The sequence below is a fragment of the Apteryx mantelli genome, chromosome 1 (genome assembly GCF_036417845.1).
Source record: "Apteryx mantelli isolate bAptMan1 chromosome 1, bAptMan1.hap1, whole genome shotgun sequence".
In the NCBI taxonomy this organism is placed as follows: Eukaryota; Metazoa; Chordata; class Aves; order Apterygiformes; family Apterygidae; genus Apteryx; species Apteryx mantelli.
Genome location: NC_089978.1, coordinates 131,391,130 through 131,414,842, shown reverse-complemented (window position 1 = coordinate 131,414,842; position 23,713 = coordinate 131,391,130). Strand labels below are relative to the sequence as shown.

At 46.8% G+C, this 23,713-nt stretch overlaps 1 protein-coding gene across 4 annotated transcripts in view; it reads left to right on the top strand.

Moving 5' to 3' along the window:
• The first annotated feature begins 1,004 nt into the window (after window positions 1-1,004).
• The window catches only part of ARHGAP31 (Rho GTPase activating protein 31), an 85,947-nt gene continuing 63,238 nt past the window's right edge, over window positions 1,005-23,713 (top strand). For all 4 annotated transcript variants that reach the window (XR_010885059.1, XR_010885058.1, XM_067302018.1 and 1 more), the window contains exon 1: window positions 1,005-1,104. Coding sequence is in view for 2 of the 4 variants with exons in the window: in XM_067302018.1 (XP_067158119.1) it covers window positions 1,005-1,104 (100 nt within the window). In the remaining 2 variants the exon portion in view is untranslated. The remainder of the gene's footprint in view (window positions 1,105-23,713) is intronic.

Below are 23,713 nucleotides of genomic sequence, written 5' to 3'. Positions count from 1 at the left end.
CACCTACTGAAACCGTTCCTGCTCTCTCTTCCTCCCCAGCCCCTCCTTGGGCCTTTTCAAAGCTGAGCGTTTGTAGCACAGGAAGTGTCTGATCGCGAGCTGCGGCTCCTGCTCGGAGAGCAGTGATTTCCTTTTAGGCAGTCCGTTATCTGTTGACTGTCAGGACAGGCTTTCCCTCTTCCTCCCCCTGTCCCCATCCCCGTCCCCCAACTCCTCTCTCTGCCTTCCCTCAGCCTCTTACATACACACACATGCATTTTACTGCCAAAAAAGCGTCCTCCGCCCCCCTCCTCAGCTAACTTCCTTTCAGCATTTTTTTGAGCTGGATAATCCTAGGATTTGTAAAACGGGGGAAAGGGGAGAGAGAGAGAGAGAGAGAGAGAGACACGGAGTCAGGACAGGAAGCTGGCTTCTCATTCCTCTAACTGTCCGAAGGCAGGAGGAGGGAAAGGGGGGGGAGCCAAAGAGGAGCCTTGGGCAGGCTCTTCCCCAGTCTCTTTTCATTAGTCCTTTTGAACTTCCAGTCTCCTCTGAAAGCTGAGAGAAGGAAGACCAAACTGGGAAGTTTTCTTCTGGAAACAGCAACAGAGCTACTGAAAAAACCCAGAGGGTGGCTGTGGAGGGTCCTGGGACAGCGCTGAGGGAAAGACGCCTTCCACCATCGCTTGCCCCCAACTTGCAAACTCCGATGCGGGCACTTGTCCACCACCCACTTCCCTCTGATGAGAACCCTTCCGGGCTTGGGCTATGATCTCTGCTGCTGCCGGCTTGGGAGCCTCCTCTCGCCCTGACCTTCCTCTGCCGCAGGAGCAGCCCAACATCTGGTGGGGATTAATGTTTATTTCTCCGGCTGGACGTTGTACAGGACCCCCGATGTTACTCCCTGGGAGTGGGACACGGGCGGTGGTCTGAGGAGAAAAGTGAGCTTTTTGTTGCCTGGTGTGAGGCGAGGGGGGGAGGGGGGCAAGGCAGGAGGGTGGCTAACCTCTTTTGGGACTAAACTCATGAAGAACAAGGGAGCCAAGCAGAAACTCAAGAGGAAGGGAGCTGCGAGTGCGTTCGGCTGCGACCTGACGGAATATCTGGAGAGCTCTGGGCAGGACGGTAATTGCCTCTTTATTCTCACTCTGGTTGCGGAGGAGCAGAACGCATGTCCCCTTCTCTACTGGTAGGACTGAAATGAAAACTTTCCCAAGGGTGAGGGCTAGAGGATCTGGAGCTGTTTTATCCCCGGGAAGTGGAGTCATTGCTTCATTACTCACAATGAATGAACAATCAGAAGATTACTTTGGTGACGCGTTTGCATGACCCTTGCATGAATAGCATGGTGTGTGGGGAAAGGGCTGGATTAGGGCTCTCAGGCTGTGTGAGTGTGGGCAGAGATGGTCAGTCATACGTTGGCCTGGGGAAGGGAGTAGCAGGCTTTTAGGGAGCTAGGCTTGCAAATCAGAAGCATGCTCAGCATTGCCTCCTTCCAGGCTTGGAAATTCTCCTGAAGTCCATGAGAATCGAGAGTGCTCCAGGGCCTGTACAGGGGAACTGGGAATGTTACATCTGCCCCTCCTTGATTCCAGTATGGTTCCCATACTGTTCTCTTACTGCTGGTTTGAGAAAGGGCACAGGGCTGTGGGTGGTGGTGGTGAAGGAGGGGTGGGTGTGAGGTGTAGGGGGGGCAGCTGAGCTAATATTTTATTTCCTGGTTGGATATCTTTCTCTTCTGTTATCCTCCTCCCCCTGGCCCCCTTCCCCCCAGATATCAGATGAGAATATGGTAGTCCAGACAAGAGGTAACTGCAGTAAGATCAGAAGGTTTTGTGTTTGAAATGGTCAGTCTCAGATGAAGGAAGGAGCAGGACAATTTTTCTTAATGGTCAGTTGATGAGAGAAGCAGTTGAGAGCTTGGCATACAGAAAGAACTGCAATTTAGAAAGGGGACAAATAAATATATGCCTTTTCCAGTCCCTGATGTTAGCATTATGTTCCAGCCTGAATTAACTAACTCTTACCAGTGTCAGTCTACTCTGAGCAAAAGAGCTTCTAGCAGCAATGTCAGCTTTGTATGGGGAGGGCCATACAATCAGGTCTTTCATTTGCTGATGAGCATGGCTGATGAAGTACAGGGTGGAATTGCACTGGCTGAGGGATAGACTACATAATACAGCAGTCCTTTCCATTGCACAGTGAAGAGACAGCACAAATATCACTAAAATAACACGTTATAGATGTGTGTTTATTTAGATATGGGGGAAAAGCAGTCATTCAATTTCATTGTGAGTCAATTGTAACAATTACTGTATCTTTTAACATATATAGCCCTTAATGGCAATTGAATTGAAATAACAAAAATAATGGACTTAATGGACTGTTATCACTTTGCCAGCACAAGATACAGATAGATAAATTCCATCCAGTGCTAAAATAGAGCTACCTTGGTGGAGAACAGTTTACAGCCGCTTAGAGGAGCACTGAAAAAGAGCTTGGGGAAGGCAGGCGCAGACTGTATATTCAGTTGAAACAGCAAGGGGGATTTTAGAGGGAGGAACATAATTACTGCAGTTGAAATTAGGCCAGGACAGTAAAATTTATTACCAAAAGTCCCAGAGTTTTTTAAAAATAGCTTTTTGGCCACAAGGAAGGAGGACATTGTCTCAAGTCTCGTTTGTGGGATGGTTCACAGTTCCAACCTACTTATCTCTGCTGTGCTGAGGAGCAGTGGGGGAGAAAATGAAGTTCCTTTCCCTTTATAAATACTGTTATTTGCTGAATAGCATGTCCTGTTGCCCAATGGTGTGGGATCCCAAAATGAAAAACTCAATTGTTATATGTTTATTGAAAAGGTTGTAAGTTTGATTGGTACAATTTAAATCCTGGGGCCAGGGGAAGAAGCAGTGAGAGAATTACAGATATTCCTTGCTTTGCTGTTAGGGGTCTCAGGATCAATAGGAATGAACCCAAGTTTGCCAGGATGACCTCTTGGAAAGAAATGAGGGTTTAGATGTCACAAGGAGGTTTCAAACTTCCAACCTATCACTGTGGAAAAAAACCCAAAAAACAGAAGAGTGACTAGAGTACAGGAGATAGTCAGTTTGGGGATAGATAAATTTTTTTATTAAGGATTATTTTCAGTGACAAGCCAGTACTCCTGCAGGCAGGGGCTTTGTTGAGATATAGAGAGATAACTTTATCTTTTCTTTAGATAGCACTATGTGTTTAACTGGAGGAATGCAGGCTGTAGTTGTTCCCTGCTTGGAAGCAAGGATACATGATACAAGGATACAAGAGAGACATGGCACTACTGGAGCAAGTCCAGCGAAGGGCTACAAAGATGATTAGGGGACTGGAACATCTCTCTTATAAGGAAAGACTGAGAGAGCTGGGCCTGTTTAGCCTAGAGAAGAGAAGGCTGAGAGGAGATCTTATTAACGTGTACAAGTATCTGAAGGGAGGGTGTCAAGAGGATGGGACCAGACTCTTTTCAGTGGTGCCCAGTGACAGGATGCAAGGCAATGGGCACAAACTGAAACACAGACAATTCCATCTGAACATGAGAAAAAACTTCTTCACTGTGAGGGTGACAGAGCACTGGAACAGGTTGCCCAGAGAGGTGGTGGAGTCTCCTTCTCTGGAGATATTCAAAACCCGCCTGGACGCGATCCTGTGCAATGTGCTCTAGGTGACCCTGCTTGAGCAGGGGGATTGGACTAGATGATCTCCAGAGGTCCCTTCCAACCTCAACCATTCTGTGATTCTGTGATTCTGTGATACAAGACTGTTAACCGGTGGCTAGGAGTGATGAGGAGGGAGCAGAATACTTTGGCTGCTGTCCAGAAAACATTTTGTTGTGGACCTTTGTGAAAACAGGTTTTAAAATGCACCCGGAAGGATTAACTGGAAAAGGAGATGAGGCTGTAGGACAGGCAGGACACAAATCAGATTGGTTCTACTTTCATGCTCAGGTAGGCTTTATGCCATCTTGCAAGTGCTGCTTTGTGTGACTGGTCCTGTGCACTTGCATGGGCAAAGAGAAACTAAGACCCACTCTGCCTGGTGCTGGGGGAGACATGGCAAAGGGAGCACTGAGGATGGCCGGAATGGTGCACACACTTCAATTTGGCTTTTTTCCCTTCAGATTAGTACACAGCCGTTGCAGTTAGGGGGTGCTGTGCTACTTGTGTGATGCCTTGCAGAGGCGATGGACAACTTCAGTCCCTACATGCTTGTGGTTGTTGAAGAGCAGCTTGTGCTTTCTGTAAGGACCTTAGTCCCTGTGTCCTTGCCAAATTCCCGTGGAGAGAATTATGTTCTGCTTAAGGTATCAGCATTTCCTCTCCTGTCATTTAACTGTTTAATAACTTGCAATGAGGTTTAATAACTTGAGACAGCTGCATTTCTGTGAATGGTGAAAAGATCCTGCCATCTCCCTTACCAGATGTACCTCAGACTCAGTTATAAAGAGCTTTATGATTATACAATAAAATTTGTGGCAGAAGTACAAAGTATTTAAGAGTGGTGAGATTGGCAGGTACAGAGGGGTAGCTCAGAAGATTAAAAATGAGATACAAAACCTTTAGCCCATTAGTTGACTTTTCAGATCTAACATAGGTCAGTGGTGATGGACAGATTTTGCTGTCTGGTAGCTGGCTTGAAGCTCGGATGTATTGATTTTACCATATTTCAAGTCACTTCCTGTCACTACTGCGTTTGACCCTACTTGGCCTTTTTCTGCGGCAGTCTCAACACAGAGATTCGTTATGCCCTTTACGGGGGCAGACTGTTATCAGTGCTCCCAAGCATTTAAAATCATGAGTCAGGCCGCAAAAATCATGAGATAAAATAAAGACTAGTGCCGACTTCTTTTTCCTGCTGTTTTCTGAAACTTTAGTGTACATCTGTGTCATGTTTTCAAGCCTTTCTCTACTGCCAAGAGGACTAGAAACTTGGGGAAAAAATCAGGAGTGCTTCCTCCCCACTGAAATTCTGAAACAATGTCTTTAATACCAGCGGATTTGAGGAAAAGCTTACATAAGACGCGATAAAAGAATGGTGGTTGGCGATACTGATGAGTAAAAAACTTCTGATTTCACAAAGTCCCTCTTCTATCTCTGCTAGCACTGGATTTATACACAGAGACAAGTGATCTTTTGGAAAGTCAGAGCTTCACTAGAAATCAGGCTTTGAGCATGGATAGGCACCCTCAGCAAGAGGGTGCAGGAAGAAGTTAGCCCTAATGCTCCCTACTGAAACATTTTGTGTCAAACATTATTAAGTGCTGTATTGGTGCAATGGCTCTAATAGATATTAGCTCTGAAGGGTTAAAGTTAGAGCCATATTTTGGCTTCACAGTAACCAGTCAGGTTTTCAGAGGAGAAAAGCACATATTGCTTCTACTGCAGTCAGTGGGAGCTGCATGTCAGGCCCCCTGTTCCTGTACTAACAACAGTATAATTTTATAGTGATGGCTGGGCTGGCAAAGAAGACAAGACTCAAGGCTGTACGTGAACCTTAATTGGATCAGGACAGTCTGGACAGCTTAAGAAAAAAGTCAGGAAGAGTAGTCTAGCAGAAGTGTTGCAGGAGCGGGCTGAAAAAGACAAAGCTGTTAAACTGGGAGGGAAATGGGTATTATTCCCAGTTTTTCTAACTGTGGGAAATCAAGACTGGGATATTAGATACACAGCTAGGTGCCGCTTTCATTTTTTCAATGGAAACTGCCACAGCATCTGTAAAAGTTGGATTACACTAATAAAAGATAGTCCAGTCTTTTGTACAGGAACCACTGCCAACCCAAACCCACCTTTTCTTCTTTTGTTTAGGGACAAATAAGACTCAGAGGAAGGCTGAACTGTTTTCTTCATTTTTAAAATGATGGTGTCTAGATGCTGGGATGAGAGCTGCTACCAGGACAGCGAAAAGTCAAATCTTAAATTAGAAGCCTTGTTCTTAGACTGCAGATCAGCTGCATGTCCCAGCTTCCCCCATTTGCTGGAGGGTTAGTCCTGCTGCTGCTGTACCCCTCTGTGGTTTGTTGCACATCTGTTTCCTGCCTGATGTTGTCTGGTTGGCATGCAATGAGCTCAGCTTTTCCCCTTGACCCTCTCCCACACTGTTCGCAGTTCCCTCAATGGCTCTGATCCTCAATGGGTAGCACCCAGAGCACTTTCTATCTATCTCTTTCGTTATTGGCTTTGTTTATTATTCACTGTAGCAATCAGGCCGCTTCATTAAAGGCCTTTGAAAGAGCTCACCACTTGGGGCTCCTTGCCATGGCAGAGAGCTCTGATACTGCTGTGAAGCGTGGCTGGCTGGCAGCACTCTCTGGAGGCAGGGGAGGAAACGGGAGCTGTGTTCTGCAAACGCAGGGCAGGGAGATGGGTGAGTGCCGTTATAAGCCCTGGATTGTAATATGGGGAAGGAGACAACTTCTGTCAGTGGGAACCACCCTCAGCTGGGCCAGGGCCAAGGAGCAGGGCCCTTGGGGGTGGCTGAGCCAGGGAAAGTTGACATAAAGCCATCTGGGGCTGTAAGTATATAGACGTGGGGCTCATTGTGGTTCTGCTTTTGACATTTAGTGCTAGCATGTGGTTTCCCTCCACTGCGACTATTTGGAGGGAGCAGGAAGTACTTTCATCTCCCAAGGAGGCAGAGTGTGCCATCAGGTGAAGAGGATGGGCTTCTGCTTGTCTCCTCAGAATACAAATCCTTGTCTGTTGGCCAAGATCAATGTTGCAGCCTCTTCTCCTCAGGAAAGTGGAGGGGTTTTCTCTCTTGGAAAGGCTGGGATGGCAAAGGAGCCATCATTGCCATTCCATCATGCAGAAACTACAGATCTCCTCACAGAGGAGTGAGCCAGCTCCTTGCTTTGGGGCAAGAGTGGTAATGTCTAATGCAGAGAATATCTGCAAACACAGCCTGCTAAGGTGTATTTCACACCTCTCAAAGCCATTGCTGCCTGTCTGATGACTCGGGCAGATGCTTGTGTGTTGGTTTTGCTTGGACCATGAGTTCAAGCTTTCCTGCGTAGCTGTGAGAGCAGAGACTTCTTGAAGCTGAGATATTGATGTGACTGTAGAAATAAATCTAATGCCTGGATGTTAATGCAGCCTGTTTTGTGTCCTCTTTGTCAGGAACTTGTCCCTTGACCAGTAATGTATATGAAGGGGGCACAGATTATTTTCAGCATCTTCTAATTTACAGAGCAAACTGTTCAGATGCTGGCAGAGACTTTGGACTACATTTTGGGAAAATCATCAGGATGATTCTGTACTTTTTATCATGCAAACACAACATACCACCTCTTCCCAAGCTCTTCTCTTCATCTAGGTCTGAATCCTCAGTTAGCTCACAGTCCCCAATAGTCCTGGCTCAATTACTCACCCTGTGTTTTTGCCAGACTCAACCATACAACCCAACCATTTCTCTCCACTGCTTGTCACAGTTCCTCCTGGCTTTGGGTTGATTCGGGTGGGAGATGAGGGGCTCAGACTTATTCTGTCCTCACCCTAGCTGGCGTGTTGCGTAGTCCCACATTACATGATATAGTCATAGCTGCACAGCTCCTACAACCTCCTTCCCAGTTAGGCTGCATTCACCCTGACCCCTTGATGACCTTACCTCAAATAGTGACTGCCACATCTGTTCATACCCTATTCTTATCACTTCCCCACAGCACATTTGGTGGTATGGGTAGCCCATATGATACTCTTCTACTCTACGTGGTTGTACCATGTCTGCTTCTGCCTTGTTACAACTACATTTGAATGAAAGAGAAGAAAAGTTTTATTAGACCACTAACACTAAATGAAAAATGTAGTAGTACTGGCTTGCACTAGCTCCCCAAGCAGAATTTTAGCCATTCTTGAGAGATGCTGTAGGATAGGCAAGTATTTCTGAGGAAAACTAGTAACAATAATTCAACAATAATATGCTTTGTGCAAAGGAAAGGTAGCCCTGGATGCTTTTGAGCTGTTTTGGGACAATCCTTAGCATACTAGCTTCTGCCTGATTTTGATGCTATGTATTTCATTGTGAAGTTGCCTCGTCCATGCTCAGATGGATAAGGAGACCTGCTATTCAGGAAGAAAGTAGTTTGCTTTGAGGACAGGCTCCCCTTGGAGCCAATTGTGAAACCTGCTGCCCAGATGTGAAGCAGCTTTGCTGGGTCATGCAGCTTTCCTTCCTCACACTTGTACGTGCAGCTGCATATGTTTGTGGGATAACAGCACTCAGGGATGTGCGTGTGGGTGCATGCAAGTCCCTGTCACTTCTAAGTGTATATCAGCACATGCCTCTTGCCTAGCACAGTTTAATATTTAAGGGTTGCACCGTGTCATTGCATGTATTTCTGGGTTCCTAGGTGCAATTAGATGCTGCAAATTTATGTAGGTGCCACCAGGAAAGATACATCTGTGTCTGCTTAGTATATTTCTTTTTAAGCTGCTTTTCCTGTGTTGATGTTTCCGAGTGAATGTATGCTCTTGCTTTTGGTTAGCAATGCATGTAGAAAGTCCTGAAGGATCGTTAATGACAACGTGGAGGAAAAAGACGAGGGCATTTTTAAAGTCTCCTTGGAAAAATGAAATGCTTATTTAATCTGTTACCGAAGGATGAAGAGCTGCGTTCATCCTGCTCTCAAAATTAGAAACTGTGGCACTGGGGATTTCTGTCTCAAGAACTGATTGACCTGAAAAGAAAAGAAAGCCTTTTTTTTTTTAACCTCTTTTTTGCCAGGTTGCTTTCAATCCAGACCAGTTCCCCAACCCACCTTGTTCTGAGACTATGCAAACACTGGTCCCCCTGCAAGGGAGAAAGTGGCAGGGGCTGGGAGAAGAAGGGGACAAGAACAGCCTCTTGTGCTGGCTTGAAGGGCAGTAGTCATCCTTTTTTTTTATCAGATGTGCTGCCACAGTTTGTTCTGTAATTCACTCTGCTGATACTCTAAGCAGCCCCATGACCTGTACTGTATGGGATCTATTCCTGGCTGTAGTCATGTAACCTGCATGGGCATTTAAGGCTGTGTCCCCTCACCTTTGTGATGAGAGGAAAAGGACACTCAGGCTTTGAACTTTGGGGGCAGAAAAGGGGGAGCTGGTGATATAGCAGAGCAGAACTGTGGCAGAGAGTGCTCTGCCACAAGGGCTGAGGGGGCGGGTGACTCCTTGGCCATCCAGGGTCTGCCAAGGCATGTGCAGGGGACAGAGAGGAATGAGAAACTGGGCTGCCAAAATGCATAGTGTGGGGGAAATTATTAAGAATGTAAGGGTTGCTTTTTCTCCACCCACTTTCACAAGCAGAACATCATGTTATGAGTCCCAGATATCAGCCTCTATGGCAACAAAGTGAGAGCAACAAGACACTGGGAACAACAGGAGCAGCAGCCATCTGTCTGCTTCTGATACTCTGCTGTTCTTCCTTGGTTTGTATGATGTTTGTGTTACTTCCTCAATCTGTTTCTGGTTCCTGGGAGCTGGATTTGGTGTCCCATGGTGGCATGGTGTTACTGCAGTTAAACATTTGTGTTGCAGGCTCCATTCCTTGCTCTGTACTGACTTTTTGTTGCTGGCACTGTGTGATTAGCAGAGAGCTGTTCCGTGCTGCCTCCTGCTTTACATTTCCCTCACCGCCTGCCGCAGGAGGCACATGTGTCGCTTGCATGCACTAGCCCCCCTTTTGATCCTGCTTCCCCCCCCCACCCCAGCAAACGGCTTGAGTCACGTGTCTTGCCTGCAGATTCTAGATTAGAAAACATATTTTGATTTAGCAAATATTTTCTCTTTCTTGGTAACAGCAGATTTCATCTGGACTTGCAACAACAAGGACTAGGGGCTTCAGTGCCTGAGATATCACAGTTCTCAAAGGCTCAGGGAAATATCTGCAGTGGATGAAATACTGGCACAGTACAAGGTGGATGTATAACATAGGCTGTTACAGAGATGTTGAACAAGTAGTTTGGGAGATCCCCAATTTTCTGCAGTTCAGATCCAAAGTTTTGATGTAGGCCTGGTTCTAATCTGGGGAGCTCATGACAGACAAAATACTAGAAAGGTTGCATTTGTAACCAGGGCTTTGCATACATGATGCAGTTCCACAGACACAACATTTGCTGGCAAAATCATGGTTATGCCAAAGATTTATGTTCCAGTGTTTTTTCTTTAACTGTAATGGGGAAAATGAAAACAGCCTGTTGGTAACAGTATACCCAGCCCTGCTCTGAAGGGCATGGGGTGTGGGGTGGCTGTCAAATTGACTGCTCTCATCATTGCTTGGACTGGATCTCTGATCTGCACCAGATGTAGTTTTCCTGAGTGTGAAATACAAATGGAGAGTGGTTAAAGGATGGAGACCTATCTGACTCCGCCACCAGTCCTAAACCATGAACAGGGTGCCAGATGCACTTAGTCAGAGCTTTGGTACAGAAACCTACAGACACCTATTACAATATATATGCTGCTAATAGGTTCTACTGACGTTTGTTTTTAGGGCAACTAATGTGTCCCTGTACTGTCCATCCATCCCCAGAGCCTCAAGCCCAACCATCCTTTGTTCATATGCCAGAGCCTTCAGCTTCTCTGCTGATAACTTCAGTGAATGTGTTTTGCATTGTCAACAAAAAAATCTGCAGCATGTTTACAATGGATACAGACAGAGAACAGTGTAACATAAATTGAATTTAGTGTTAAATTAAATAATGTGGGGCAACTGTGCTGACTGTATTATTAACTTTCATACTTAATTCAATAATGTAACCCTCTGTTTTCTATATTTATCTGAGACCACAATCGGACTTTCAAGTCTTCTGTACCAGTATGACTGCAGATATGAAAGTGCTTACCACAGGCTTTAGACTTAGCTTGCTGCCAAATGCATAGGCCCTTATATATAATAAATTAAAGACACTGATACTAACCTTCACCCTCACCCAAGTACCACATCAATGCTGCTATTGTGCATGTGAGAGAGAGGAGTTCCGTTCTTAACAATACAAGTCTTCTAGCACTCACCACTTCAGTGGACAGGGAAGTCCCAGTCCTCTTCAGTGTCTCTCTCTCCTGCCTTGAACACAATTCTGCAGCTGGATTAGATTCCCTGTGTTCAGCTGGGTGGAGACACCTTGTTACCGTAACAGTGCACCAAAAGGAAAAGAGGAAAACTCACACTTTTGCAAATGCCTTCAATTCTTTTCCTCTAGTTGCCCTACTCCCCCTTGGGAAGAAGGGCCTTGCCTAGATTCAAACCAGCATGTGTGCATCCTGGTGCCAGCAACTGATGCCATGCATGACAGCCCCAGTGCCAAGCAATGCTGGGTTGGCTGGATGGCCACTTGGACTGAAATAACTTAATGCACATGTGGAAAGAGTTACCTTAGCAGCAGCAGAAATGGTTACTAGCAATTTAGACAGTTTCAAATTGGCCTTGGTCTTCTAACCAAGACTGAGAATATGCAATTGGGACAGCATTAAGGATTCTTTCTGCCCTGGTTAATGCTAAAAATGCATTGGCTTTTCATAAAGAACTCCTGTTCTTTAATGGTTTCTGCAGTCTTGCTGCTGGCCAGCTCAAACAAATTCATGTATGCTTTGTATAGTACGTTGATATGCTGCATTTTATGAAAGCTGTGCAGGCTTAATGGAAAGCCTACACATAATGCTGTGAAGCAGCATACCTTTCTTAAGTGGATGGTTGTATAGCCCCCCTGAAGATGCTGTGCACAGACCAGGGAGCTCATAGCCAGACTTCTCCCGTTTGTGGTGGCTGTGTTACGTTGCCCTTCTCCAGTGCAGGGACTGGCCAAGGGTAGGGGGACTCTGCACGCCAGTAAGGGATTCTCAGCTGTGGCTGCTGCACTTGGAAATCTGCCCTGAGCAGCTGAGCAGGGTTTGTAGCCATCTATCTCCAGCTCCTCTCTCTGCCCTCTTCTATACTTATGGCTCAACTAACTAAATGCCTTTGGAAATTCTATTATCTATCATCTCCTGCGCTCTCTGGGGCCAGAAGCATGATGAAGATTCATCATCTGGAACAGGCAGCTTTGTTTGGTTCTGGAAAGCACAGAACAGTTAAAGAACAAAAACTAATATCCAAACCAAATGCAAAGCCCACTTTACATCTCATGCCCTTTCTCTGCTTTCTCCCATCTGTGACTGCGGTGTGCATTTGGGTTTGTAACATGATTAAGTACTGTCACATGGTGAAACAGTTAAAGGAGATGTACCTGCATCTTTAAAACAGGGTCTGAACATCCAAATGGCCAGAGAACTTTCCTGCTATAACTGAGTTGTTTAATTTGTTTCTTACAGAGTGTTAGACAGGAGACCAGGTCAGCTTTTCCAGTCCAAACTTCATTTAAAGAATACCACCCTGGTTTTCACGAAACACAGCAGCATTGGTACAGTCTGTTGTTCTGAAAGCTGCCGGCATGCTCACAGACCTTTTCTAAACATGGGATGCAGAGTTCAGGGTGAGATCCAGGCTAGATCTGTGCAGTGGCCACCATCCATATTCACTGGCTTGTCAAAAAATGCTGGTTTAGCACACCCAGAAAACCATGTATTGAGGGAAAGGGTGGGGTTCGATAATCTGGATCTGAATATTTCAGTTGGGATATTTTTGATACTGTTAGTATTCTGTATTTGCCATCTCCAGCAGTGAATGTGATTGACTGTGCTGTTGCAGACAGGCAATTTGGCAGCGTCACAGGGCCAACCAGCACGTGGAGAACCCTTTGCTCTGTGTGCAACTAGTGCTTGTTTTTCTATTCATCTTTCATTACAGTGCTTTGTGTAGTGATGGCAGTTAAACCTCAGGAGGTTCAGAGGTGTGATCAGGCAGGATAAGCCCTCCTTCTGGACCTCTGGTGTCAGTGCCTCAATCTGTGTGAAATAAATAAGCTGTCAGCAGGACTGAATTGCTTTCTTTGCTCATGCAAAATCCGAGGGTGGGGACAGCTTCACCATTTTGCTCTTTCTCTTTTTTTTCTCCTAGTGTTCTCCACTTGGTATTGGATTTTCCTCACTGTTTCTCTGGTCAGGTAATTTTAGATACATGAGAGACTAAATGAGAACAAACTCCCTTGTAAGATTTATTGCACCTTCTGCTTCTAATCAAGCCAGAAAAATAGAGCAACAGACTTCCTTGTATAATTCTGTTCTCTCCCTTCCAGGCTCAGCTGGAAACCAGAAGTACAACAAGGTAGAGGAATGCAACAAAAAAAGTTAAAACAAATGTTTTGGATCCTCTAAAAAGAAAGTGGTGTTTAGCTTGAGGCAAAGACTCAGGGTTACAGAGAGTGCGTAGGGGATTCTTCCTTTTTTCAAATGTTTTCAGTCTCTCCATACTTAGTTGTTTCTTTTTCTTCCATTTCAATAACTCTATTGGCAGGATGGCAATATGCACATGTTGCCAAAGTCAATACATCAAGCATCTGCGCCTAAGGCGGGCTTAAGAACAGTAAAGGGGAAGAGCTGGTTTTGATCTATTGAGTCTATTATTCTTCCTTCCTGGCTCAACAGTGAGTGTCAGTCACATACTGCTGCCCAAGGTTTGCTGTGTAAATCCACAAAAGGAGTCCGAGTCAGGAAAATTCAGTTCCAGATACCAATGGCCTGGATTTGGGGGTCCCACCTCAGACTCGGAGTAATCTGAATGAGGAGGGAAGTCCTCCTGCAGCTCTGTTCCCAGAAGCGCTGGCCCTAGGCGACTCTGCCCGCAGCGCCCGCGGTCCTAGAGGCGGCACACAGAGAGTGCCAGTGGAGGCAGCTCCCTGCTGTTGCTAATAATGGGGCTTCAGAGGCAGGGAAGGAATCAGTGTAATAAATACAAAGAAGGGTTAGAAGTTCTACTAGTCCTCATTTCTAGCCTTCTAAAATGCCCGTCTGTCACTCCGCTGCAATAATGAGATTTGAGAAGATTAACTGGATACTACTTACAGCTCCTAAACATGGCAGCTAAATAAGCATGCAGTTATTCAGCCTTAAGCTGTGCTTGTGGCAATTAGACCCCAAGCAAGCTTATGTCTGGTTAGTGCTTGCACAGGAGTTGCCCAAGAAGACCTGCTGCAGGAGCACAGTCGTTTATTCAGGAGATGGCAAACTTACCATCTGTTAGTCAAGTTAATGCCCTGGCATCATATAAGGAAATGTCACTATTTGGATGTGGTATGAAACAAGGGCCTCAGCCCTTCGAACACCTTAAAAAAAGTTCACCTTTGTTTGTAGGGGATGGGGACCTTTTTACAAATGTACATGTAGTGCTGCTTCTTTCCCTTTCCACAAGCAGTTTCAGTCAGAGCCGTGGTTTATTTTCACTTAGCATCCTAAACTGTCATGTAGTGGTGCTCTGCACAGAGCAGCAGCTGCCACCTCCCAGCCCAGAGGTGGGTGGGGTGAGTCTTGTTTTTGCAGTTTGTAAAGTATTTCAGGATGTAAGGCACTCGTTAAATTACTGATGTTAGCTCTTGGGCATTAGAGACAAACCTGAACTGCAGCTCTGGATCCTAAGGGCTTTGAGGCTTATCCCTGCCTACTAAGGGTGCCCTACGATGGATTTTTCATGCGTCTCTTACTCCAGATTTGAACTCACTGCAGGTTGGTGGAATGATTTAGCAGATGGACCAAATGTGACAGCCAGGCTCTTTCCTTACAAGATTATATACCTATGAAACAAATTTAAGTGAGCATAGGTAGAAAAGGGAAAAGGAAACCTGAGGGTTTGCTTGGGAGAATAGGAGAAATCAGGAAAACATTTTCTTGCCCCTTTCTGTAGAATATGTAAAGTTTTCATATGTTTATGATTCAGGGGACTGTGACTGCAGTTCTTGTGCTTAAGGAAAGATATTTCAGCTTTTCAAGTGCCTCATTTCTATTACTTTCCCCACTTTCTGCCTCCTTGAAAAGAGAATAACAATAGTGTTACTTGCTTTATCTCACAGCAAAGTCTGTATGGAGTGCGTGATATTCAGTGCAGTACTGTCTCTGCAGTGCTTTGAGCTCTTTGTTTGGGTTGTGGTGGTGAAAAGCAAGGCCTCGGCTAACATGGTGCAAGGGAGCGAACGCAGCAATTGTGGCAGTGCATGCTGCCGAGTCCTTCAGGCTGCTTCAGATGCTGCCTGCAAGTTCACAGGGAACTGATGTGAAAGAAAAACCTGCATATGGCAGAAAAAACTTCTCCTGAATTTGAAGAGGGCTGTGTGTGATGTATTAGGGTTTGAATGGGAAGTATTCAAGGGGGCTTCTCCCTTCCCCTCCTCTTCCACACCCCACTCTCCCCTCCCTGTGTCGGAACGTCCCAGTTACACACAAACTTTCTGTTTATTATTGGGGAAAGAAAGGGGTGTGGGCCGTCTCTGACCCTCTTCTTCCTTTGGCCGTTTGCATGTTAAGTAAGTGGCTCGTCTGTACAAGACAAGCTGCGGCCCAACAGAGTCGCGATTCAGTGGCTGAACAATGTCCAATTATCCTGGACTGGGGAGCGAGAGGCAGGCCCCTGGTACGTGGGCTCTGCAGCCCTGGTCACATGGCTCCTTGAACTCACTTGGCTGGGCCAGTTAAATCGCTTGGGGAATTTGACATGTGTCAGCAGTTTCAGCTGAGCACTTTTGTGAGTTACCAGCAGCACAGTTGTCTGAAATATTAGGAACAACTTTCCTCCCGCCCTGGGCAGTGCCATCCACCGTGGAATGCCTTGAGTGGAGGAAGTTACTAGTGATTTAAAAGGGACTTTGACATTCACTTGTGAAATGAGTTTTTGCACCTCAGCCTGGCTTCTTCATCCAGCAACCAGTTTGGTAACTTGGTGTTGATGTAAGCAGCTCATGATCGTACCTTTTGGTTTTCATTTTAAATCCCTGTGTTTGCACATGTAGAACGAAGGCTGAGTTGCTCAGATTTATCTTTGAATTGCACAGAGCAAAAGAGGTGGTAGGAGACACACCAGTGGGACACCACAGTCTATGGCAAACTCTGTTCCTGCCTCTGCTTGACTCAGTAGGAGATCTTAGGCCACTCCTCTTTCCATGTCCTACTTCCCTCAGTTGTTAAATGATGCTGGTATCATCTTCTTTTTATACAAAGTTCTCATTATTATGATTATTATTAAATGTGAAGGGTATGTGTCTTTCATCATCCAATACTGAAAAGCAGGCCCTTGCAACTGTGGGAAGTGTCACACTGGATCACAGTGAGGGGAGAAAAGGATGGTGCTCACCCAGCTTGCCCGTCTCAGGCAGGCCCCATAGCAGGGGCCTCAGATGGAGATGTGAGGAACACCATGGTAGCATTACAGACCTAGAGAGGAAGGCTGCTTCCTCTTCCTCTTGAGTTAGTGGCTACCCTCTGCCCTGATATGTGAGGTTTTAGCTTTGAGCAGAACATGACAGCCGTTTACCAGCTAACCTCTGGGGCTAGGAAATGGAAAAACAATGCAGCATCTATCTGAAATAGCAGAAGGGTTTACCTAAACTGGAATTTGGCCAGGATGCTCTCTTTAATTCTGCTAATCTTGGAAAACAAAAAAAAAATGCTACAAGAACTTTATGCAAGACTGCAATCTTCATTTTACAGCCATTGCTTTAGAAGGGAGTAAATGCAAAAGCACAGCTTTCTCTTTGGTCCTAATGGGACATGGTTCATTACCAGCTCATAGCAAGGACTGCCACCTACAAGTCACCAGCAGCAAGTTGAAATGGTTTTGGTTTTGGGGCAGGCCTAACCTGAGGCTGTTCATAGAAGCTAATGATAATGTGTCCAAAGAAATGGCTGGGAGAGGAGCGTGACAGAGAAACAAAAAAGCAGACCAGAGGGAATGAGTGGGAAAAGGGAAGAAGGACAAAGGTAGGATGGAGAAAGCATGTGAAGGAATCCTAATATGCTTGAACTGGAAGAGGGAAAGGTTGGAAAAAAATGGTCTGAGTGCAAATGTGGTCATATAGGAACAACTGGAGACTGCCAGTGAACGGTAGAAGAGAGAGGACCAGAAGGGGGAGAATGAACTTTTTTGAACAAAATTCAAAATCTGGGCAGCTTTGGTAGTAGGCGTAGAGCAGATGAAGAGAGGATTTTCTGGGTACAGCCAGCCAGACGGTAGACAGAAATAGTGTTCATCAGAAGCAGTGGTGAGCGAAGATACTTGCAGTGCCAACAGTTCTTGTTATCCAAAACCCCTCTTCCAAATTCTTACCCAAAACTGAGCAAGAGTAAGAGGTGAGGGAATTATTTCTGGCTACTTGCAACCCCAGAAACAAGCATGGTTCTGGAAAGTGCAAGAAAATGCCACTGAATTACTGCAATGCGAGGGATGCAGTTTTTCATCAGCTAACTACATTTTTTACATTCTCCTTTTAGTGTCTAATTGATTCAGAAATGAGCTTCACGCTCTGAACGGTTCCAGAGTCTATGGCTGTGAGCAACAGTAGCTCTGTCTCGCTCAGATAAACTTGCAATACTTTACTTAACTTTTCAACATTGTCAGTTCCATTGCCTGCTGAGGGCATGCAGTACATCAGCTTCCTTGGCCTTGGAAGCCTGTGCTATGGTGCCATGAATCAAAACCACTCTGATTTCACAGTCTCCAAGAAGTTTGTGCTGTTAGATCATGCAGTGTGTCTCCCTTTGCGATAGGCTGCCAGCACAGAGAGATGAACTCAACCTGGCGTTTTCTCGCCTGTCAAACCCTTCAGCTGTTTGCCAACATTGGGATACAGGTCTTGGCCTGATGTGTGTGGCTCAGCTGTGGAGGCTGCAGAGAATTTCAAAGGCAAAGAGATGACTGACTTATCATGCAGCAGTGCTGGAGCTCTCAAAATGTAAGGAAGTTTGATTAAGTATGATCTCAACGCCCTTTTCCTGCAACACCCCTTCTTGTGTTTGCAGTGTGTTTGTTAGCGTCCCAAAGCCCTTAGTACAGCAAGATCCAGGAGTCAGAAAGACAAAAGAAACAGAGCCCAGAAAAGCAACTCCTTGGCATTTGCCTGCGCAGAAATGTAGCACATTAGAGACTTTTTTGTTGCTTCCTCTTTCCTTGCTTCCCCCAGTCTTTGTTGTTCCCAGCACCGACCATATTTATTTATTTGCCTCTTCCCAAACTGCTGGACAGACAGGGGCTGCACAGGGGAGCAGTTCAGCAGCGCCACTGGAGAGGGCCTAACAATGGGGCTTTAATGAGGGCGCCTCTGGCAGCTGCTGGCAGCCAGAGGCTTCCTGGCATTCCCAGTGTGGAACAGTTGCCTCTTTCATGGAGCGCCTGGGGGATGAGCACAGTGTTGCTACACCCAAAGCAGTTTCAGGCAGCAATGGCTCTCTGAAATGAACTGCTGCCGAGAACACCACCTGCAATGCCCCGAACTGCCGGGGTGTCCTGGGTTAGAGCCTCTTTCTTCCAGGCCTGGGCTGTGCTTGCCTTCCACTGCCATTTCCCAATAGCTCAAGGCTGGGAAGTGTTTCTGATAGCATCTAACCTTTCTCTTAAAGGAGAAAAAAAAAAAAGGGGAAAAAAAAAAAAGAGAATGACAGTGGGGAACAAAATAGTTTCCAATCATTTGAGGCAGTGTGGCCAAATCATTTGTAATAATTTCCTTTAGATTCCTTTTATATAGAAAGAATTAAATATGAAATCATAAAGCAGGAAGCAGTCATCCTGCCAGCCAGTGACATGTACATGGAGATCAGAGCAAAGTGAGAAAGACACAGAACAGCAGGAGACTTGCAGAAATCTTTTTTAGCTCTCTCTTTTTCTTCCCCTTTTTGTTTAGTGTACACATCCATGTAGTACTAACATTTCTTACCCAAAAGGAGCTACAGGAATCTCCTGCTGTTCATTGTCTCTCCAATGGCAGCCCTGAACCTTCCTGTCTTGATATGTCTCATCTGTCTGTGTTTCCTGATGGATTTTGCAGTCCGCAGAGTGTTTGAATACCTGATTCATCTCACAGGAGACTGTGAAACATTAAGTATTTTTAAATACCCGGCTTTATAATTGCCTTGTTTAAAATTTGCAACATTCTGAGCTCATATAAGGCAGCAATAAAAATCACCGCTGTTTTCCTTCAAAGGATTTTACTATAGCTGCTTCTAATTTTGCGTGTGTGGAAATGGCTTTTGTCTTTGCATGAGTAAGGTTGTAACATTCTTGTTCCGCGAATTCATATTTTTCCGATTCTCTTTTTCAAACCTTCTATAAAGATACATATCAGGAGCACCCAGGCCATTGTGTAAAGGGAGACTGAGTTCATCCAAGCACTACCAAATCAAAGTGTAAGAAATTTCCCTAATAAAACCTGAAATCAGAAGAAATAGACCTAGTGTCTATTGCCTTCCAATCTGCAGGTCTACAAAGCTGACCTGAGTTGCACCTGGGTTTTGCATACCTCAGCACCAAACCCTCGAGCCTGCTTGGATTCACTCTGGGAGCCTGGCGCTGGTCTCTCTGCTGTCTCCTGCCCAAAGAGGCAAATGAGGATGCTCATTCTGAGCTGGTTCTTCTCAAATTGCTCTGATCAGGGCAAAATCTGAAGTACTGACTCTTGAGTTCAATTTCCCTGAAATCTGGGGTGTTCAGCTGCAAGGTTTTTATCTGAGTCTGTCTCTAGCTTGGCTCCAAGGGAAGGGAGAGTGAACATTACAGGCCAGGAGCCTACAGATGCAAAAAATTAAAGTCTTTAAAATGTCACTAGCTGAGTGCATAATGGATATTCTTTGGATTTTGTGATTAGCTGTTGTGTTCTGTCAGCCAGTGCTGCCTTCCTGATGAGATTTATAAAGTAGTCTCAGGTCACAGTCAGGCAAGCCAGATTCATAAATTCCATGGATTTCCTTGGGAACTTTATTATCTTTTGTAACATTTCCTTTGTTTCTTCTCAGCAGGACAAGTTTGCTGATACACACCTGACTGTGACTCGCAAGCGCTTTGTCAGTAGGGCTGTAGTGTGATCTAAAGTATTTCATATACCCTTCCATCCCGAGTCCAACCATCCATCCATCATCCACCCAAATGTCTGCTTGCATGCCTTAAAACCAAGGGGACAGTTATGTTCCAGGCTGTGCTGCTGGATCAGGCCAGTATGTCCAGCATTTCAGATCAAGGTTAATGCATTACTTGTGGGGTTTATCCAGCTGACTCCCATCTCATGCTCTCCCCAGAGCCATCCTAAAACCCTAGGATGACCTGAACACTGCACATGTGTCTGTGTGCAAAGGAGTCAGTACTATACATGCAGTGAAATCAGGCTCTAACTCTATGTGGGATATAGGACCATCTGTGCCTGGGGAGCCTGGGCATTGGTCTGTACTCCATGACAGCTATGTCTGTACTTCATATAGTTTATATATATGCAGCAGTTTGCGCAGCAGTGTTTGGGCTCTGACTAGAACTTGAGGATCTTGTTGGAAGTTGTGGGCTTTCTGAGGACCCCTGAGGAACTAGCAGGTGATTGCTGTGAACAGGAAAGGAGAAGCTAGGCAAGGACAACTGCAGGAGGCCTTGACTTCTGGGAAAAGCTTGTGGGAAAAGCTCTAGCTAGGAGTGGCTGCTGCTAACGAGCTCTCTGGGCTGCCCCTGACCAGAGGGAGTTGGGGCCTTTGATCCCAGTGGCCCTTGATTAGGGCGGTCAAGCACCCTCTTAGCCAGTGCTAGGGAGAGGCCTATATAAGAGCCAGGCCTAGAGTGCAGCTAAAAGAGGCAGTGAACAGACGCAGCAGTTTGTGCAGAAGGGTGCATGAAGGGACCTTCGTTTCTGTTCCCTGTGGTGTACGCTTCCTCAAGTATGGTTGTGACACGCCGCACAGCGCGTTCCCCAGTGGCTGTTGGAGTTGCTGTGTCAGAGGCTTGGACCCAGACCGACCCTCTGACAGTAGCTGCGGCTCTACAGGTCTCAGGCTGCAGGGAGTGCTTGGGGCCTCTCCAGGAGGCCTGGGCTGGCAGCCAGCTCTCCTGCAGGAGGTGTGCTGCTGTTGGCGAGTTGTGTCGTCAGGTAAGGGAGTTACGGGAGGAGGTCAGTAGGCTGCGCAGCATCCGAGAAGCGGAGCAAGAGATAGACAGGGTATTCTTGGAGACTGTGCAGCTTCGGGAGTCCCAACCCCCCACAGCAGTGGAGTTGCCAGAGGGCTCTGTGCTGTGTGAAACGGTACATCATAACACCGTAGAAGAAGGCTGGAAACTGGTCACTGCTCGTGGGAGGAGAAAGGCTCCTACTCCTCCTGAAGGCTTGCAGCTGAAGAAGAGGTTTAGTGCCCTCCAGGATGAGGAGGAGATGGGCATGGCTGCAAGGGAAGTACCTGGGACAACAGACCCTGTGCCCTGCCGGAACGCCCGGAAGAAGCGGTGGGTGACTGCTGTGGGGGACTCCCTGCTGCAGGGGACGGAGGCACCTATCTGCCGACCTGACCTCTTGTCTAGAGAGGTTTGTGGCCTGCCGGGGGCTCATGTGAGAGATGTCATGCAAAGACTGCCTAGGCTCGTCCATGCTTCAGACTATTACCCACTGCTGCTCTTCCATGTGGGCGCCAATGACACCAAGGGCAAACTGGAGACCATCAAGCAGGATTTCAGAGCTCTGGGGATGGTGGTCAAGGGTCTGGGAGCCCAGGTCATCTTCTCCTCAATCCTGCCAGTGAGGGGGATGGATGAGAGGAGGAGGAGATGGACTTTCCAAGTTAACGACTGGCTGCGCCGCTGGTGTTGGCAACAGGGTTTTGGTTTCTACGACCATGGGACGCTGTTTGAAGATCGACAACTGATGGCGAGAGATGGGATCCACCTCACGAGGCAGGGCACGCGGGTCTTTGCCAACAGGTTGGCCAACCTGGTAAGGAGGGCTTTAAACTAGGAAAGATGGGGGAAGGGGAGAGTTATAGTGCCAGGGTAGCTGGCAAAAGACTGCTCAAGTCGGGATGCCTCCAGCAGGTGAATGCAGCCAGGGAAGTGCGCATGGGATGTGGCTATGGAGGATCCTCTTGTATCCCTCCTGGGAAACCTGCATGCTCGATCACCTCTCTGAAATGCCTGTACACCAATGCACGCAGCATGGGGAACAAACAGGAAGAACTAGAGGTCTGTGTGCGGTCGCAGGGCCATGATCTCATTGCCATTACAGAGACATGGTGGGATAGCTCGCATGACTGGAGTGCTGTCATGGATGGCTATGTGCTTTTTAGGAAAGACAGGCCAGGCAAACGAGGTGGTGGAGTTGCTCTTTATGTGAGAGAGCAACTGGAATGTATTGAGCTGTGCCTAGGGGTGGATGAAGAGCGAGTTGAGAGCTTATGGGTAAGGATTAAAGGGCAGGCTAGCATGGGTGACACTGTTGTGGGTGTTTACTACAGGCCACCTGATCAGGAAGAGGAAGTCGATGAGGCCTTTTACAGACAGCTGGAAGTAGCCTCATGATCCCAGGCCCTGGTTCTCATGGGGGACTTCAGCCACCCTGATATCTGCTGGAAAGACAACACAGCTAGGCACAAACAGTCCTGGAGGTTCCTGCAGACCGTTGGTGGCAACTTCTTGACACAGGTGGTGGAGGAGCCAACGAGGAGAGGTGTGCTGCTGGACCTTGTACTAACAAACAAAGAAGGACTGGTTGAAGATGTGAAGGTCGGGGGCAGCCTTGGCTGCAGTGACCATGAGATGGTGGAGTTCAGGATCCTGCGAGGAGGAAGCAGGTCACTAAGTAGGATTGCAACCCTGGACTTCAGGAGAGCAAACTTTGGGTTCTTCAGGGACCTACTTGGAGGAATCCCATGGGTTAGGGCCCTAGAAGGAAGGGGCATTCAAGAGAGCTGATTAATATTCAAACATCACCTCCTCCAGGCTCAAGAGCGGTGCATCCCTATAAGTAGGAAGTCAAGCAAAGGAGGTAGGAGAGCTGCATGGATGAGCAAGGAGCTCCTGGCAAAACTCAAACAGAAGGAGGAAGTATACAGAAAGTGGAAAGGGGGTCAGGCCACTTGGGAGGAATATAGGAACATTGTCAGAGTATGCAGGGATGTGACGAGGAAGGCTAAGGCCCGTTTGGAATTAAATCTGGCTAGGGATGTCAAGGACAACAAGAAGGGCTTCTTCAAATACATCAGTAGCAAGAGGAAGACTAGGGAAAATGTGGGCCCTTTGCTGAATGGGGTGGGTGCCCTGGTGACGAAGGATGCAGAGAAGGCAGAGTTACTGCATGCCTTCTTTGCTTCAGTCTTTACTGCTCAGGCCAGCCCTCAGGAATCTCAGACCCTGGAGGCAAGAGAGAAAGTCTGGAGAAAGGAAGACTTTCCCTTGGTCGAGGAGGATCGGTTTAGAGATCATTTAAGCAAACTTGACACCCACAAATCCATGGGCCCTGATGGGATGCACCCACGAGTGCTGAGGGAGCTGGCGGACGTTATTGCTAAGCCACTCTCCATCATCTTTGAAAGGTCATGGAGAACAGGAGAGGTGCCTGAGGACTGGAAGAAAGCCAATGTCACCCCAGTCTTCAAAAAGGGCAAGAAGGAGGACCCAGGGAACTACAGGTCAGTCAGCCTCACCTGCATCCCTGGAAAGGTGATGGAGCAGCTCATGCTGGAGGCCATCTCCAAGCATGTGGAGGAAAAGAAGGTGATCAGGAGTAGTCAGCATGGCTTCACCCAGGGGAAATCATGCTTAACCAATCTGATGATAGCCTTCTGTGATGGAATGACTGGCTGGGTAGATGAGGGGAGAGCAGTGGATGTTGTCTCCCTAGACTTCAGCAAGGCTTTTGACA